Source organism: Tachyglossus aculeatus, chromosome 7 (genome assembly GCF_015852505.1).
Source record: "Tachyglossus aculeatus isolate mTacAcu1 chromosome 7, mTacAcu1.pri, whole genome shotgun sequence".
Taxonomy (NCBI): Eukaryota; Metazoa; Chordata; class Mammalia; order Monotremata; family Tachyglossidae; genus Tachyglossus; species Tachyglossus aculeatus.
In genome coordinates this window covers 28023999-28039277 of record NC_052072.1, presented here as the reverse complement: position 1 = coordinate 28039277, position 15279 = coordinate 28023999, and the positions used below count along the sequence as shown (strand labels likewise).

At 51.5% G+C, this 15279-nt stretch overlaps 1 protein-coding gene across 8 annotated transcripts in view; it reads left to right on the top strand.

Annotated features, from left to right (window-relative positions):
- Window positions 1-15279, top strand: part of PPFIA4 (PTPRF interacting protein alpha 4) — a 73430-nt gene that overhangs the window by 48471 nt on the left and 9680 nt on the right. For 6 of the 8 annotated variants that reach the window (XR_005451843.1, XR_005451842.1, XR_005451839.1 and 3 more), the window contains 10 exons: window positions 444-479; window positions 1384-1517; window positions 2204-2373; window positions 3381-3474; window positions 4496-4577; window positions 5493-5693; window positions 7679-7741; window positions 9079-9105; window positions 9326-9501; window positions 15101-15198. Coding sequence is in view for 3 of the 8 variants with exons in the window: in XM_038748992.1 (XP_038604920.1) it covers window positions 444-479; window positions 1384-1517; window positions 2204-2373; window positions 3381-3474; window positions 4496-4577; window positions 5493-5693; window positions 7679-7741; window positions 9079-9105; window positions 9326-9501; window positions 15101-15198 (1081 nt within the window). In the remaining 5 variants the exon portion in view is untranslated. The remainder of the gene's footprint in view (window positions 1-443; window positions 480-1383; window positions 1518-2203; window positions 2374-3380; window positions 3475-4495; window positions 4578-5492; window positions 5694-7678; window positions 7742-9078; window positions 9106-9325; window positions 9502-15100; window positions 15199-15279) is intronic. The other 2 variants (XR_005451841.1, XM_038748994.1) reach the window with 1 other exon arrangement.

The following is a 15279-nucleotide window of genomic DNA, read 5'->3' as shown; positions in this document are numbered from 1 at the left end:
CTAGCAACCGGCGAGTTCGGCCGCGTCTGCTGCGGGATCGGTCCGAGGGTGGGGGAGAGGAGAGATTTGAATAGAGTGGCCTCATCCCTTGCCTTGCTGGCCCCAGGGAGAGCTCTCTCCCTTCGCCATCTTCATCACCACCTCCTTCTACCCTGTTCTTGGATGATGTCCCAGCCTGCCCCAGAAAAAGACACTCCTAGGTCCTCAGACTTAGATGCTGAGGGGCCGGGCGGAGAAAAGCATTAAGGATTAATGCACCCGATGGCCTATCTGGCCTCCTTGTCAGGGCTGTGGTCCGCCGTGGATTGGAACGGAGCCCTGGTGCCCTGGGAAAGGGATTTGACTTTGCCTCTCTCTCTCTCTCTCCCCCTCCCTCTTGTTCTCTCTCCCTTTCTCTTTTTCCTCCTCTCTCTCTCTCCCTCCCTCTCTCCTGCATCTCCCAGCCAAGCGATTTAAGGAAACACAGGAGGAAGCTTCTGGTGAGCGACAGCTGGTCCCCCTTGGGCAATCAGGGCCTCAGACTACTCCAGGTGCTGAAGGGTTAACCGCAAAGGCCTGGGAGCATCCCCAGGTGCCCACTGAGGGTTGTTGGGGCCTGATGGCAGGGCCCCCTGGGTTGGTGTCATTCATTCAATCGTATTTATTGAGCGCTTACTGTGTGCAGAACACTGTACTAAGCGCTTGGGAAGTACAAGTTGGCAACATATAGAGACAGTCCCTACCCAACAGCGGGCTCACAGTCTAGAAGGGGGAGACAGGCAACAAACCAAAACATATAATAAAATAAATAGAATAAATATGTACAAGTAAAATAGAGTAATAAATCCATACAAACATATGTACATATATACAGGTGCTGTGGGGAGGGGAAGGAGGTAAGGCGGGGGGGATGGGGAGGAGGAGAGGAAAAAGGGGGCTCAGTGTGGGAAGGCCTCCTGGAGGAGGTGAGCTCTCAGTAGGGCTTTGAAGGGAGGAAGAGAGCTAGTTTGGCGGATGTGTGGAGGGAGGGCATTCCGTGCCAGGGGGAGGATGTGGGCCGGGGGTCGACGGTGGGACAGGCGAGAACGAGGCCCAGTGAGGAGGTTAGCGGCAGAGGAGCGGAGGGTACGGGCTGGGCTGGAGAAGGAGAGAAGGGAGGTGAGGTAGGAGGGTGCAAGGTGATGGACAGCCTTGAAGACGCAAATGAGGAGTTTTTGCCTGAATAGGTCATTCTGCCCTCCTAGACCCCCAGATCCTCTCTGGTGTTCCTCCCCACCAGGACCCCCACATTGACTGGGCCTCCCTGATGGTGGGCTCGGACATCTGCGCGGGCCCCCGGGTGGACGGGCGGCCGTGTTTGCCACCCACTCTGCCTTTTCCCCTCACGGCTCACCGTCTGTTCAGTCTCCAGTTGCTCGGGAAGAGAGCCGAGAAGACAAAACCACCATAAAATGTGAGACCTCTCCTCCTTCCTCACCCAGGACCCTGCGGCTGGAGAGGCTCGGCCACCTGGCCTCCAGCCAGGAAGATGGAAAAAGGTGAGCGGGCGGGGTTGGGTGCTGGGGTGGGGGGCTCGGGTTGCTGCCCTCGAGCAGACTCCCCTCAACTCTGCACCTCTCCTCCTTTGCAGCCTCCCTATTTCAGAAGCAGCCAGGCTTAGTGGATAGATCACGGGCCTGAGAGTCGAAAGAAGCTCATGGGTTCTAATCCCCGCTCGGCCACAAATCTGCTGTGTGACTTGGGGCAAGTCACTTCACTTCCCTGGGCCTCAGTTACCTCATCTGTAAAATGGGAATTAAGACTGTGAGGCCTATTTAGGACAGGAATTGTATCCAACCTAACTCGAGTCTACCCCAGCGCTTAGAACAGTGCTGGCACATAGTAAGCGCCCTTCTAGACTCTGAGCCCACTGTTGGGTAGGGACCGTCTCTATATGTTGCCAACTTGGATTTCCCAAGCGCTTAGTACAGTGCTCTGCACAAGTAAGCACTCAATAAATACGATTGAATGAATGAATGAAAGTACCATAATTATTATTATTATTATTCCGAAAGAGAGCTGAAGCAGGAGATTCCTCCCTAACCACTTCAGGGTTTCGCACCCTTGCGGGCAGTTTGGAAGAAGTTCTCTCTCTCTCTCTCTCTCTCCCCTGACTCCCTCCCACTGCTATTTAAGTCCATTTTCTCTCCTTTGGTCCTCGGCCCCGGTTCCCCGGGCCGCTCAGCTCCTTGGACGACCAGGGCAGTAATCCCAGCAGCAGCAGCAACAGCAGCCAGGATTCTCTGCACAAGGGCACCAAGCGCAAAGGCATCAAGTCTTCCATCGGCCGCCTGTTTGGGAAGAAGGAGAAGGGCCGGCTCATCCAGCTGAGCAGGGAAGGAGCTCCGGGCCAAGGTCTCTGCCCCCTTCCCAGGGAGTGTTTGGGATGGGCAGGCGGAGGGCGGGGTGAAGGAGGGGAGGAAGCATAACTCCCTTTATCTCTTCAGGTTCTAGGAGATTAATGAATCATATTTACTGAGCACTTACTGTGTGCGGAGCACTGTACTAGGAGCAGCGTGGCTCAGCAGAAAGAGCACGGGCTTTGGAGTCAGAGGTCATGGGTTCAAATCCCCACTCCACCAACTGTCAGCTGTGTGACTTTGGGCAAATCACTTCACTTCTCTGGGCCTCAGTTACCTCATCTGTAAAATGGGGATTAAAACTGTGAGCCCCCCGTGGGACAACCTGATCACCTTGTAACCTCCCCAGCGCTTAGAACGGTGCTTTGCACATTCATTCATTCATTCAATCATTTACTGAGCGCTTACTGTGTGCGTAGCACTGTACTAAGTGCTTGGGAAGTACAAGTTGGCAGCATATAGAGACGGTCCCTACCCAACAACGGGCTCACATAGCGCTTAACAAATACCATCATCGTTATTATTAATATTACTAGGCACTTGAGAGAGTACAATGCAACAATATAATGGACACATTTCCTGCCCACATTGAGCTTACAATTTAAGGAGATATCACCAGATTCACTAGATACCTCCTTTTCTAGTGAATTGGCCCCAGGCAGGCCAAGTTGACCAAGGGACTCTGCACGTGAGAGGAGGGCAGAGTGCCGATACGGAGAGTCTGCCCAGCCATCTGGAGAGTCAACATGGGCATAATCCAACCGCCTCTAGGTCTCCAGCCTTGGGGGCCGCGGCTGGATTGGCCAGGCCACACTTAAGGACCCGTGGTTGGGAGGCGGTTGGAGCCCGAGATGGGGCAGAGGGGAGCTGGAGCTGGTGTTGAATTTCTGGGAGCTGGCTCTATGCTCCTTTCCAAGCCTTGACCGTCGGCTCGGGGGAAGGACTCTGCCGGGTGGGCTTGAGGGGCGGTGGACACTGATGCCCCGGTGGTGCCATTTTCAGTTATGCTGTCGGAATCGGAGCCGAACCTGCAGGAGCCCCTGGTGCCCTCCAAGCTGGGCACTCAGGCAGAGAAGGACCGGCGATTAAGGAAGAAGTGAGAGCCCCGAGGAGGGTCTTGGGGTCTAGGGGGTGGGGGGGAGCATGCAAAGCTGGGGGAGGGCCTCCCCCGACCCCCTCCCCACCCTGGGTATCCTGAGAAGAGACCTGTCCCCACCCCTCCCCAAAGGGCTGTGGGGATGGAGGAGGGAAAGAGCTGGGCTAGTTGGCCAAGCCCAATGCAGAAAAGGCAGGAGGGACCCTGGAGGGAAAGGAGCAGGATGTGGGGAGATACCTGGGCACTTTTATATTGAAAGAGGAGCATGCAAATGTTACACAAATGTACAAAGAACCCAGCACTCTGGCTGAAATAATTGTAATTCAGTCTCCAGTTCTCTGATCCTGACTATTCATTCATTCATTCAACCGTATTTATTGAGCACTTACTGTTCATTCATTCAATCATATTTATTGAGCGCTTACTGTGTGCAGAGCACTGTACTAAGCGCTTGAGAAGTGCAAGTCGGCAACATACAAAGACGGTTCCTACCCAACAACGGGCTCACAGTCTAGAAGGGGGAGACAGACAACAAAAGAAAACATGTGGACAGGTGTCAAGTCACCAGAATAAATAAAAATAAAGCTTAGATACACATCATTAACAAAATAAATACACTAGTAAATATGTACAAGTAAAAGAAATAGAGGGATAAATCTGTACTGTTCACCGAGTAGGTGGGATAAGTGCCTCTAGGAGACGTGGAGGCTGTAGCCAGAGGGTTGGATTGGATTGGGTGACGAGACGGGGCGGGAGCGGACACCCTAGGATCCATGGTTCATTCATTCATTCATTCAATCGTATTTATTGAGCGCTTACTGTGTGCAGAGCACTGTACTAAGCGCTTGGGAAGTCCAAGTTGGCAACATATAGAGATGGTCCCTACCCAACAGTAGGCTCACAGTCTAGAAGGCTGGTTGGAAAGGCCCTCCCACAGGCAGGGTGTTCTGGAAGGACAGGGAAGGAAGGGGCCTGGTCCCAGCCCCCTCAGGTGAGGCTCTGCTGCTTCCCCTCCCATTAGGCACCAGCTCCTGGAGGATGCCCGTCGCAAGGGGATGCCCTTTGCCCTCTGGGACGGACCCACGGTGGTGTCATGGCTGGAGGTGAGGCGGCGTTGGCGGCGCCGGCCCCGGGGGAGAGGGCATGTCCCCTGGGGGCATGGAGATCTGTTGGGAGGGCCAAAGATCAGAGGTGTTGGGGGTGACACAGTCTTTGCTCATAGAATCCTCCTTGCTGCCAGAGCCACGGTCTTTCCTCTGCCCATCCTCTCCCCCCCGGCCCCACCCTGCCCTGTCTCAGCTGGCGCGAACACCGCATCCACTACATCATGCTCCGTTCTCACAAGTTGTTTTGAAGGACCTAATTGATACCACTAATGAGTACAATTTCCCCTTGGCCATCTGTTTGGGTTCATTGGAGATGGAAGGCGGGAAAGTGCCCTGAGGAGCCCTAATTATCGGAGGTGTTTACACTCTGTGGATGGCATTCATCTCCCTTTCCTGGAGAAGCTTTCCACCAGGGATCTCCTAACATTGTGACCTGGGCCCCGGGGACAGTCTCGTGCTGTGCCTGGGGCCGACATTGGCCTCCTGCTCTTGGGCTGATGCCCGGCCCAGCATCGTGGGGTGGGGGGTGGTCCCTGCCCTCGGGGAGTTGTCGGTGTAAGCGGGAGGCAGGGCAGACAACTGACGTTAACGTTCCCCTAGAGATGCAACTGTGGTGAAATCAATCAATCAATCAATCGTATTTATTGAGTGCTTACTGTGTGCAGAGCACTGTACTAAGCGCTTGGGAAGTCCAAGTTGGCAACATATAGAGACGGTCCCTACCCAACAGTGGGCTCACAGTCTAGAAGGGGGAGTTTAGGGGCAGGTAGGAGTTTATAGGGAAGTCTTCATGGAGGAGAGGCCTTAAACTTCAGTGTACAGAAGGAGAGGGAGGGTGGGGCCTGGGCAGGCGTGACTCGGAATGAGAAACAGACACCTACAAACACTCCCCGGTTCCCCTCTCACGGGCAGCTGTGGGTGGGGATGCCCGCCTGGTACGTGGCGGCCTGCCGTGCCAACGTCAAGAGTGGCGCTATCATGTCGGCCCTGTCGGACACGGAGATCCAGCGGGAGATCGGCATCAGTAACGCCCTGCACCGGCTCAAGCTCCGACTGGCCATCCAGGAGATGGTGTCGCTGACCAGCCCTTCTGCCCCGCCTACCTCCAGGACGGTGAGTGGTCCCCCCAAGGAGAGGCGGGACTGGGGCTGCCCTCTCCTCAGGACTTCTCCCACGCTTTGAATCCGGCCTGAGCCCTTTTGGTGGAGGGAGGGCTGCCCTAGGCTTTAGGAAGCAATGGGGAAACAAAGGCAAATCTTGCCCTCAGGGAACTCATTTACCTTAGGGGAAGCAGTGTGGCCTAGTGGAGGGAGCACGGGCCTGGAAGCCAAAGGATCTTGCTTCTGATCCTGACTCTGCCACTTGTCTGCTGTGTGACCTTGAACAAGTCACTTAACTTCTCTGTGGCTCAGTTTCCTCAACTGCAAAATGGGGATTCAGTACCTGTGCTCCCCCTACTTAGAATATGAGTCCCATGTGAGAAGCAGCGTGGCTCATCATCATCATCATCATCAATCGTATTTATTGAGCGCTTACTATGTGCAGAGCACTCTACTAAGTGCTTGGGAAGTACGAATTGGCAACATATAGAGACAGTCCCTACCCAACAGTGGGCTCACAGTCTAAAAGGGCTCAGTGGAAAGAGCCCGGGCTTTGGAGTCAGAGGTCATGGGTTCAAATCCCGGCTCCACCAATCGCCGGCTGTGTGACTTTGGGCAAGTCACTTCACTTCTCTGGGCCTCAGTTACCTCATCTGTAAAATGGGGATGAAGACTGTGAGCCCCACGTGGGACAACCTGATCACGTTGTAATCTCCCCAGTGCTTAGAACAGTGTTTTGCACATAGTAAGTGCTTCATAAATGCTATCATTATTATTATGTGGGACAGATACTGTATCTGTCCCTGCTAGACTGTGAGCCCACTATTGGGTAGGGACCGTCTCTACATGTTGCCAACTTGTACACCCCAAGCGCTTAGTACAGTGCTCTGCACACAGTAAGCGCTCAATAAATACGATTGAATGAATACTGTATCCAGCCTGATTAACTTGTTTCTACCCTAGCACACAGAACAGTGTTGGACACCTACTAAGTGCTTAACAAAGACCATTTAAAAACCAACAAAAAAATCCTCACAGCCTGATTCAGGAAACAAGACGGACTCTGAAGAGCCAACGTGACCCGTTGGAAAAATCCCAGGCCTGGGAATCACGTGACCTGGGTTCTGATTTGGGCAAAGCCTGCTCTAGGACTGTGGCAAGTCAATTCAATCAGTGGTATTTAGTGAGCACTTGCTGTGTGCAGAACACTGTACTAAGTGCTTGGGAGAGTACACTACACTAGTGTTGGTGGACAAGATTCCTTCCCACAAGGAGCTAACAGTCACTTAACTGCTCTATGCCGTGGTTTCCTTGTCTGCTCTCCCTCCTTAGACTGTGAACTCCCTGTGGGACTGTGTCCAATCTGCTTCTATTGTATCTACTTCAGCATTTAATATGGTGCTTTTTTAGGTTACTTGTTCAAAGTTTACTATTTGTCAAACACAGTTCTAAGCGCTGGGGTAGATACAAGTTTATCAGGTTGAACGTAGTCCCGGTCCCACATGGGGCTCACAGCCTAAGTTGGAAGGAGAAGGATTCAATCCCCATTTAACAGATGAGGTACTGAGGTGCAGAGAAGTTAAGCAACTTGCCCAAGGTCACACAGCAAGCAATTGAAAGAGCTGGGATTAGAACTCAGATCCTCTGATTCCCGGGTCTGCGCTTGTTTCCACTAGGCCACAGTGCTTCTACTACGTGCTTGGCACATAGAAGCGCTGAACAAACACAGCTTCTAGACTGTGAGCCCGCTTTCTAGACTGTGAGCCCGCTGTTGGGTAGACCGTCTCTAATATGTTGCCAACTTGTACTTCCCAAGCGCTTAGTACAGTGCTCTGCACACAGCGCTCAATAAATACGATTGAATGAATGAACGAAATACAGTGATTATTATGATCATTTTTACTGCCTTGCTTCTGCTGCTTCTTAGAACTGTGTGGATGTGTTGACTACTGCTGAATCCTTATCCCACCTGACTTCCCAACTGCCTTCTCCCCTTAGTCTTCTGGGAATGTCTGGGTGACCCACGAGGAGATGGAGACACTGGCGACGTCAACCAAGACTGTGAGTCCATCCTGAGTTTGGGTTAGGGGGCCGTCTAAGTCCAGCCCAGAGAGAGGGGTGCTGAGGGGATTGCATAGCTCAGAGAGGATCGGTATCAGTAAATAGGATTACTGCGGCTACTACTTACTGTTGGGCATCTGGGAAGTTGGGGGTCATCCTTTGGGCTCCGTTCCTGCGTGTGGGCAGACAGACCGGCTAACTCCATGCTGGCCAAGGATGCTCGGACTTGAGGCAAGGCCAGGACAATGGCCACCGTAGGCGGCAGGGATTAAAGGCCAGGGGATCCAGCCCAGACTGTCAGAGGCTTGAGGGCAGGGGAATAGGCGGAGCAGCGGGTGGAGAGAACTCTGAGGAGATGGGGGGGAAGGTAGATATTGAGGCTCTGCTCTTCTGGTCACCCGGAGAATGGGGTGAGGAGGGGCTCAAGCCATTTTGGAGTGTCCACATGCAATTGTATGAACGCACACGAATAGTCTTAATCCCACACGGACACATTCCCCCTTGGTATCTCCCCTCGGGAAGCAGCGTGGCTCAGTTGAAAGAGCCTGGGCTTTGAAGTCAGAGGTCATGGGTTCAAATCCCGGCTCCACCACATGTCTGCTGTGTGACCTTGGGCAAGTCACTTAACTTCTTGGAGCCTCAGTTACCTCATCTGTAAAATGGGGATGAAGACTGTGAGCCCCACGTGGGACAACCTGATCACCTTGTATCCCCCCCAGCGCTTAGAACGCACACGAATAGGTACACACACACTCGCAAGTACGCACCCACACGGACACATTCCCCCTTGGTATCTCTTCCTTCCCTCTTTCCTCCTATGTATTGGCTCTGTTCTCTCTGAGACTCTGAGCGGCCTAAGTCCCCCAGCCCTTTCCTTCTGGCTGCAGCTGACCACCTGACACCTCTCCCTGCCTGGGTAGAGACGGTGGGCCGCTGGGCTGGGACCCGGAGCAGAGATAGGCTCAAAAGCAGTGAAGCTGAAGTTCGGTTTCGAGCTTCGGCACCGCCCTCGTGTCGTTCCCACTCACGGCTGTCACTCTGGAGGGCTTCTGGGACTTGTAGTCTCAGGGGTTGGCTGAAACCATTGCACGGACAGCAGGATCACTGCCCAGCTGCAGTCCCTCCTGAAGTAAAGCATCCCTGGCGGCTTGGGAGGTACTTGGGGGATCCAAAGCCAGCCAAGTGTAGCAAGATTTGACTCTGCCCGGCCAGATTGGGTCCAGGAGAGCAGGCCCGGTGGACCCACGGGACGGGTTTGGCCTCTGCAAGTCTCTATCCTGGGGTGGAAAAGTGTCAGGGTTATTGACTCTGCTTCCTCCCCTGCCACGCTGCGCTAGGATAACGAAGAGGGTAGCTGGGCTCAGGTAAGGCTCCTCCTCTCGTCCTTGCCCTCTTTCAAGGGTACACCGGGTGCCCTGGGAGATAAACTGAAGGGGAGTAATGTGTCCACTACTACCTGGCTCCCCCTGCCCTTTCCCTGTTCTCCCCCTCTTATCTGCATCCCGTGTCCCGCCTTTTAATCCCGTCTCTCCTCTTGTCCTCCCTGCCCATCTCGGGAGCCCGCCCTCTCCCTTTGGTCCGCAGACCTTGGCCTACGGGGATATGAACCACGAGTGGATCGGGAACGAGTGGCTGCCCAGCCTGGGCCTCCCCCAGTACCGCAGCTACTTCATGGAGTGCTTGGTGGATGCCCGCATGCTGGACCACCTCACCAAGAAGGATCTGCGCGTCCACTTGAAGATGGTGGACAGTTTCCACCGGTGAGCCTGGCTGTGGAGGCTCGGCTTCTGGGAAGGCCCGCCTCCTGCCCCCAGCCCTGACAGACGGGGACATCACCTTCCCTCGGCCTTCAGGAAGGGTCACTCCCCAAACTCCCCTTTTGAACCTTATTACAAAGAAATTCTTCCTTGAAAGGAAACTGAAGGCCTATTGGCCTAATCCTGCCCTCTGTGGACATGATAATAATAATAGTGGTATTTGTTAAGCGCTTACATTGTGTCAAGCACTGTAATAATAATGATGGCATTTATTAAGCGCTTACTATGTGCATAGCACTGTTCTAAGCACTGGGGAAGTTACAAGGTGATCAGGTTGTCCCAAGGGGGGCTCACAGTCTTAATCCCACAAGGACACATTCCCCCTTGGTATCTCCCCTTGGGAAGCAGTGTGGCTCAGTTGAAAGATCCCGGGCTTTGAAGTCAGAGGTCATGGGTTTGAATCCCAGCTCCACCACATGTCTGCTGTGTGACCTTGGGCAAGTCACTTAGCTTCTTGGAGCCTCAGCTACCTCATCTGTAAAATGGGGATGAAGACTGTGAGCCCCACATGGGACAACCTGATCACCTTGTATCCCCCCCAGCGCTTAGAACAGTGCTTTGCACATGGTCAGTGCTTAACAAATGCCATCATTTTTCTTTAAATCCCCATTTTACAGATAAGGTACTGAGGCCCAGAGAAGTGAAGTGACTTGCCCAAAGTCACACAGCTGACAATTGGCGGAGCCGGGGTTTGAACCCGTGACCTCTGACTCCAAAGCCCGGACTCTTTCCACTGAGCTGTACTAAGTGCTGAGTTAGATACAAGATAATCAGATCCTGCATGGGGCTCACAGAGTAAGCAGGGGGGAGAACAGGTATTGAATCACCATTTTGCAGATGAGGGAACTGAGGCACGGAGAAGCTAAGGGTCACATGGTAGACAAGTGGAAGAGCCGGGGTGAGAACCCAGGCCTGTGCTCTTTCCTCTAGCCCATGCTGTTTCTCCCTAGCCCACGTGCTCCTCAGCGGAGCATTATGCGAAGAGTAGTGCTCATCTTAGTCAAGTGAGCATCACTACTATTTATTGAGCACCTACTGTGTGTGCAGAGCACTTTGCTGAGTGCTTCAGAGAGTACAGTAGAGTAAGTAGGCATGATCCCTACCCTCAAGGAGCTTCCAGTTAGCCAAGGAGACAGACTCCAAAATAAATTACTGGAGTTTGAGGATATGTATGGAAGATTAGTGAGGACAGTGTGTAAGTATCCAGGTGACCCAGAAGAGCTCAAGCTGCAGTTGGAGGGGAAGGTGAGGAGATGAAAGGTTAATATTTATAATATTTAAGCACTTATTATGTGCCAGGCACTGTTCTAAGCACTGGGGTAGATACAAGATAATTGGGTTCGACACAGTCCCTGTCCCTCACGGGTCTCACAGTCTTAATCCCCATTTTACAGACGAGGGAACTGAGGCACAGAGAAGTAAATCGACTTTCCCAAGGTCACACAACAGACAAGTGGTGGAGCTGGGATTAGAACCCATGACCTTGTGATTCTCAGGCCCGTGCTCTATCCACTAAGCCATGCTGAAGACTTCCTGGAGATCAATCAGTGGTATTTTCTGAGCGCTTACACAACAGACAAGTAGTGGAGCTGGGATTAGAACCCATGACCTTGTGATTCTTAGGCCCGTGCTCTATCCACTAGGCCATGCTGAAGACTTCCCGGAGATCAATCAGTGGTATTTTTTGAGCGCTTACTGTTTGCAGAGCACTGTACTAAATGCTTGGGAAAGTCCAATACAGTAGAGTTGGTAAGCACAATCCCTGCCCACAAGGAGCTGATAGTCCTTGATTTGAGAAAGGATTTGAAGAGGGGGAAAGCAGCGATCTGCTGCGTGTGAAGTGGGAGGGGAGGTCAGCAGTCTGAGAGGGGAGAGTGAGGCATAGTGAGTAGCCTGGTTTAAGCGGTGCGAAGTGTGTGAACTGTGGAGTGGAGTGTGAGAGAAGTGAGGATAAAGAGTTGCCTCATCTGTAAAATAGGGATTAAGACTGTAAGCCCCATGTGGGACAACCTGATCACCTTGTGTCCCCCCCCCCAGTGCTTAGAACAGTGCTTTGCACATAGTAAGCACTTAACAAATACCATCATCATCATTATTATTATTCTATGTCAAAAGATGAGGCCCCAGTTAGTTTCTTCCCATAGAGCAGAATCAGGTTTATCATATAGATAGTAAATATTGGCCTGGGAAAACAGATTTCAGATCTCATCAGCCACCTCCCTAATATTGTATTTAGAGAGAGAGAGACTGATGTTCCTTTAGGAAGAAATCTTTAAGAAATGGGTCTTAATCTGGAATAAATTTCTTATATGCATTAAGAATAATATACAGCAATCTGATCCTGTAGGTAATTTACACCTAATGTGTGAGCCACTTTTGGGTGGAGCGTTAAGTGGAAAGAACACGGGCTTTGGAGTCAGAGGTCATGGGTTCGAATCCCGACTCTTCCACATGTCTGCTGTTTGACCTTGGGCAAGTCACTTAACTTCTCGGAGCCTCAGTTCCCTTATCTGTAAAATGGGGATGATGACTGTGAGCCCCACACAGGAGAACCTGATCACTTTGTATCCCCCCAGCGCTTAGAACAGTGCTTTGCACATAGTAAGCGCTTAACAAATGCCATCATCATTATTATTAGTATTAAAGAGTGGGGGGAAAAAGAGCTGATTGAGTTATAATAATAATGGCATTTATTAAGCGCTTACTATGTGCAAAGCACTGTTCTAAGCGCTGGGGAGGTTACAAGGTGATCAGGTTGTCCCACGGGGGGCTCGCAGACTTAATCCCCATTTTACAGATGAGGTAACTGAGGCCCAGAGAAGTGAAGTGACTTGCCCAAAGTCACACAGCTGACAATTGGCGGAGCCGGGATTTGAACCCATGAACTCTGACTCCAAATCCCGGGCTCTTTCCATTAAGCCATGCTGCTTCTCTGTACCCTGAAGAAAAGGACTAGGAGTTCCTGCTTGATGCAGAGAGGAATGGACAACCACTGGAGGTTTTGGAGTGGAGAGATGATGGTGATACTGTTATTAAGTGCCTACTGTGTGCCAAGCACTAAGCACTGGGATAGATGCAAGATAATCAGGTTGGATGAAGCCCGTGACCCTCATGGAGCTCAGAGAAGCAGCATGGCTCAGAGGACCGAGCACGGGCTTGGGAATCAGAGGTCACGGGTTCTAATTCCGGCTCCGCCAACCGTCAGCTGTGTGACTTTGGGCAAGTCACTTCACTTCTCTGTGCCTCATTTCCCTCATTTGTAAAATGGGAATTAAGACTGTGAGCCCCACGTGGGACAACCTGATTACCTGATATGCCCCCAGTGCTTAGAACAGTGCTTGGCACATAGTAAGCACTTAACAAATGCCATCATTATGATTATTATAGTCCAAAGGGGGAGGGAGGACAGGTTTTGAATCCCCATTTTACAGGTGAGAAAACTGAGGCACAGAGAAGTTAAAAGACAAGGTCACAGGAGACAAGGGGTGGAGCTAGGGTTAGAACCTAGGTCCTCTGACACCCAGTAGGCCCACGCTCTTTCCAGTAGGCTACACTGATCCTCAATCAGCTCTCTCCTGCTACAACCCAACCCACAAACTCTGCTCCTCTCACACCAGCTTACTCTCTCAACCTTCATCTCATCTATCTCGCCACCAGCCCCTTGCCCATGTTCTCCTTCGGGTCTGCAACTCCTTCTCCCTTCAAATAATAATAATAATAATAATGGCATTTATTAAGCGCTTACTATGTGCAAAGCACTGTTCTAAGCACTGAGGAGGTTGTCCCGCGGGGGGCTCCCAGTCTTCGTCCCCATTTTACAGATGAGGGAACTGTGGCCCAGAGAAGTGAAGTGACTTGCCCAAAGTCACACAGCTGACAGTGGAGCTGGGATTTGAACCCATGACCTCTGACTCCAAAGCCCGGGCTCTTTCCACTGAGCCACGCTGCTTCTCAAATCCTACAGTCCCCCACTCTCCCCACAGTCAAAGCCCTACTAAAATCATGTCTCTTCCAAGAGGCCTTCTCAGACAAAGTCCTTTATTTTCCCATCTGCCTGCCCTGCTGTGTCAACTACGAACTTAGCTACGTATCCCTTAATGCACTTTGCCACTCATCCTAACAGTATTTGTGTAACTATTCTTGTACTCTATTTCCCCTATCCTTAATAATAATAATAATAATGGTATTTGTTAAGAGCTCACTATGTGCAGAGCGCTGTTCTAAGCACTTGGGTGGTTACAAGGTGATCAGGTTGCCGCACAGGGGGCTCACAGTTTTAATCCCCATTTTACAGATGAGGTAACTGAGGCATGGAGAAATGAAGTGACTTGCCCAATTAATTAATTAATTATTAATTATATTAATGTCTGTCTCTGTAAGCCCCTTAATAATAATAACAATAATTATGGTATTTAAGTGCTTACTTTGTGCCAAGTACTGTTCTAAGCCCTGGGGTAGATACAAGGCAAACAGGATGGACACAGTCCCTGTCCCCCATGGGACTCACAGTCTCAATCCCCATTTTACAGATGACGTAACTGAAGCCCAGAGAGTTAAGTGACTTGCCCAAGGTCACACAGCAGACAAGTGGCAGTGCCGGGATTAGAACCCACGACTTCTGGCTCCCAAGCCCGGGCTTTTGTGTCTAGGCCATGTTACTTCTCTTGTGAGCAGGGATCATGTCTACCAACTCTCTTGTATTGCACTTTAAGTGCTCAGTACAGTGCTCTGCATAGAGAAAGTCCTTAATAAATACAATTGATTGATTGAAAAAAGGATAAAGAAGGGGAAGAAAGAAAGGTGAGAGAGAAGCGGGGGGGAAGAAGAGAGAAGGAAGAAGGTGGGGAAGGGGAGTAGAGGAAGGGAGGTGGGGAAGAAAGTTGAGGGTGGGAAAAAGGGATGGGGAGAATAAAGGAGAGAGCGGTGCGTCTTAATAGAAGGAACACAGGCTTGGGGTTCAGAAGCCCTGGGTTCTAATCCTGACTCTGCCACTTTTCTGCTGTGTGACCTTGGGAAAGTCACTTAATTTTTGTGTACATCCATTCCCTCATCCGTAAAATGGGGATTAAGACTGTGAGCTCTATTTGGGATATGGTCTGTGTCTGATCTGATTATCTTGGATCTACACCATGGTTTATTACAGTGTCTGGTACATAGTAAGTGCTTAGGAAATACCATTAGAAAAAGAGATAGGGAGAAGAAAGAAGGGGGAGGGGAGGGAAGAGAGGGAGAAGAAAGAAAAAAGCGGGAGGAAAGAGAGATAGAGAAAAGACAAGAGGGAGAGCTCTGACTGGACAGGAAACTTTTACGGGGGCTCCGACGGGGAGATGACTTTGGGTTGGGAGTGGAATAGAGAGGATTGGGCAGGAGTAAATAAGGAGGAGTGTGGCAGGTGTAGAGACACTGACCCTGACCACCCCCCCAGGGGGATGAGGCATTGTTTGGAGCTGGAGGGAGGAGAGGAAGCCCTGGCCCTGGGCGGTGACAGACAGTGCCACCGGCTCTCGGGATCCCTACTCAGCAGGTGGTTTGGGTCCAACAGGTCCAGCCTGCAGTATGGCATCATGTGCCTGAAGAGGCTCAACTATGACCGGAAGGAACTGGAGAAGAGGCGAGACGAGAGCCAGCATGAAATTCAAGGTGACTGCTCTGTGCTGTGGGGTAGGAAACCACACAAATCACATTTTTCCAGACAACTTAGTCATGGATTTCCCATTCTTT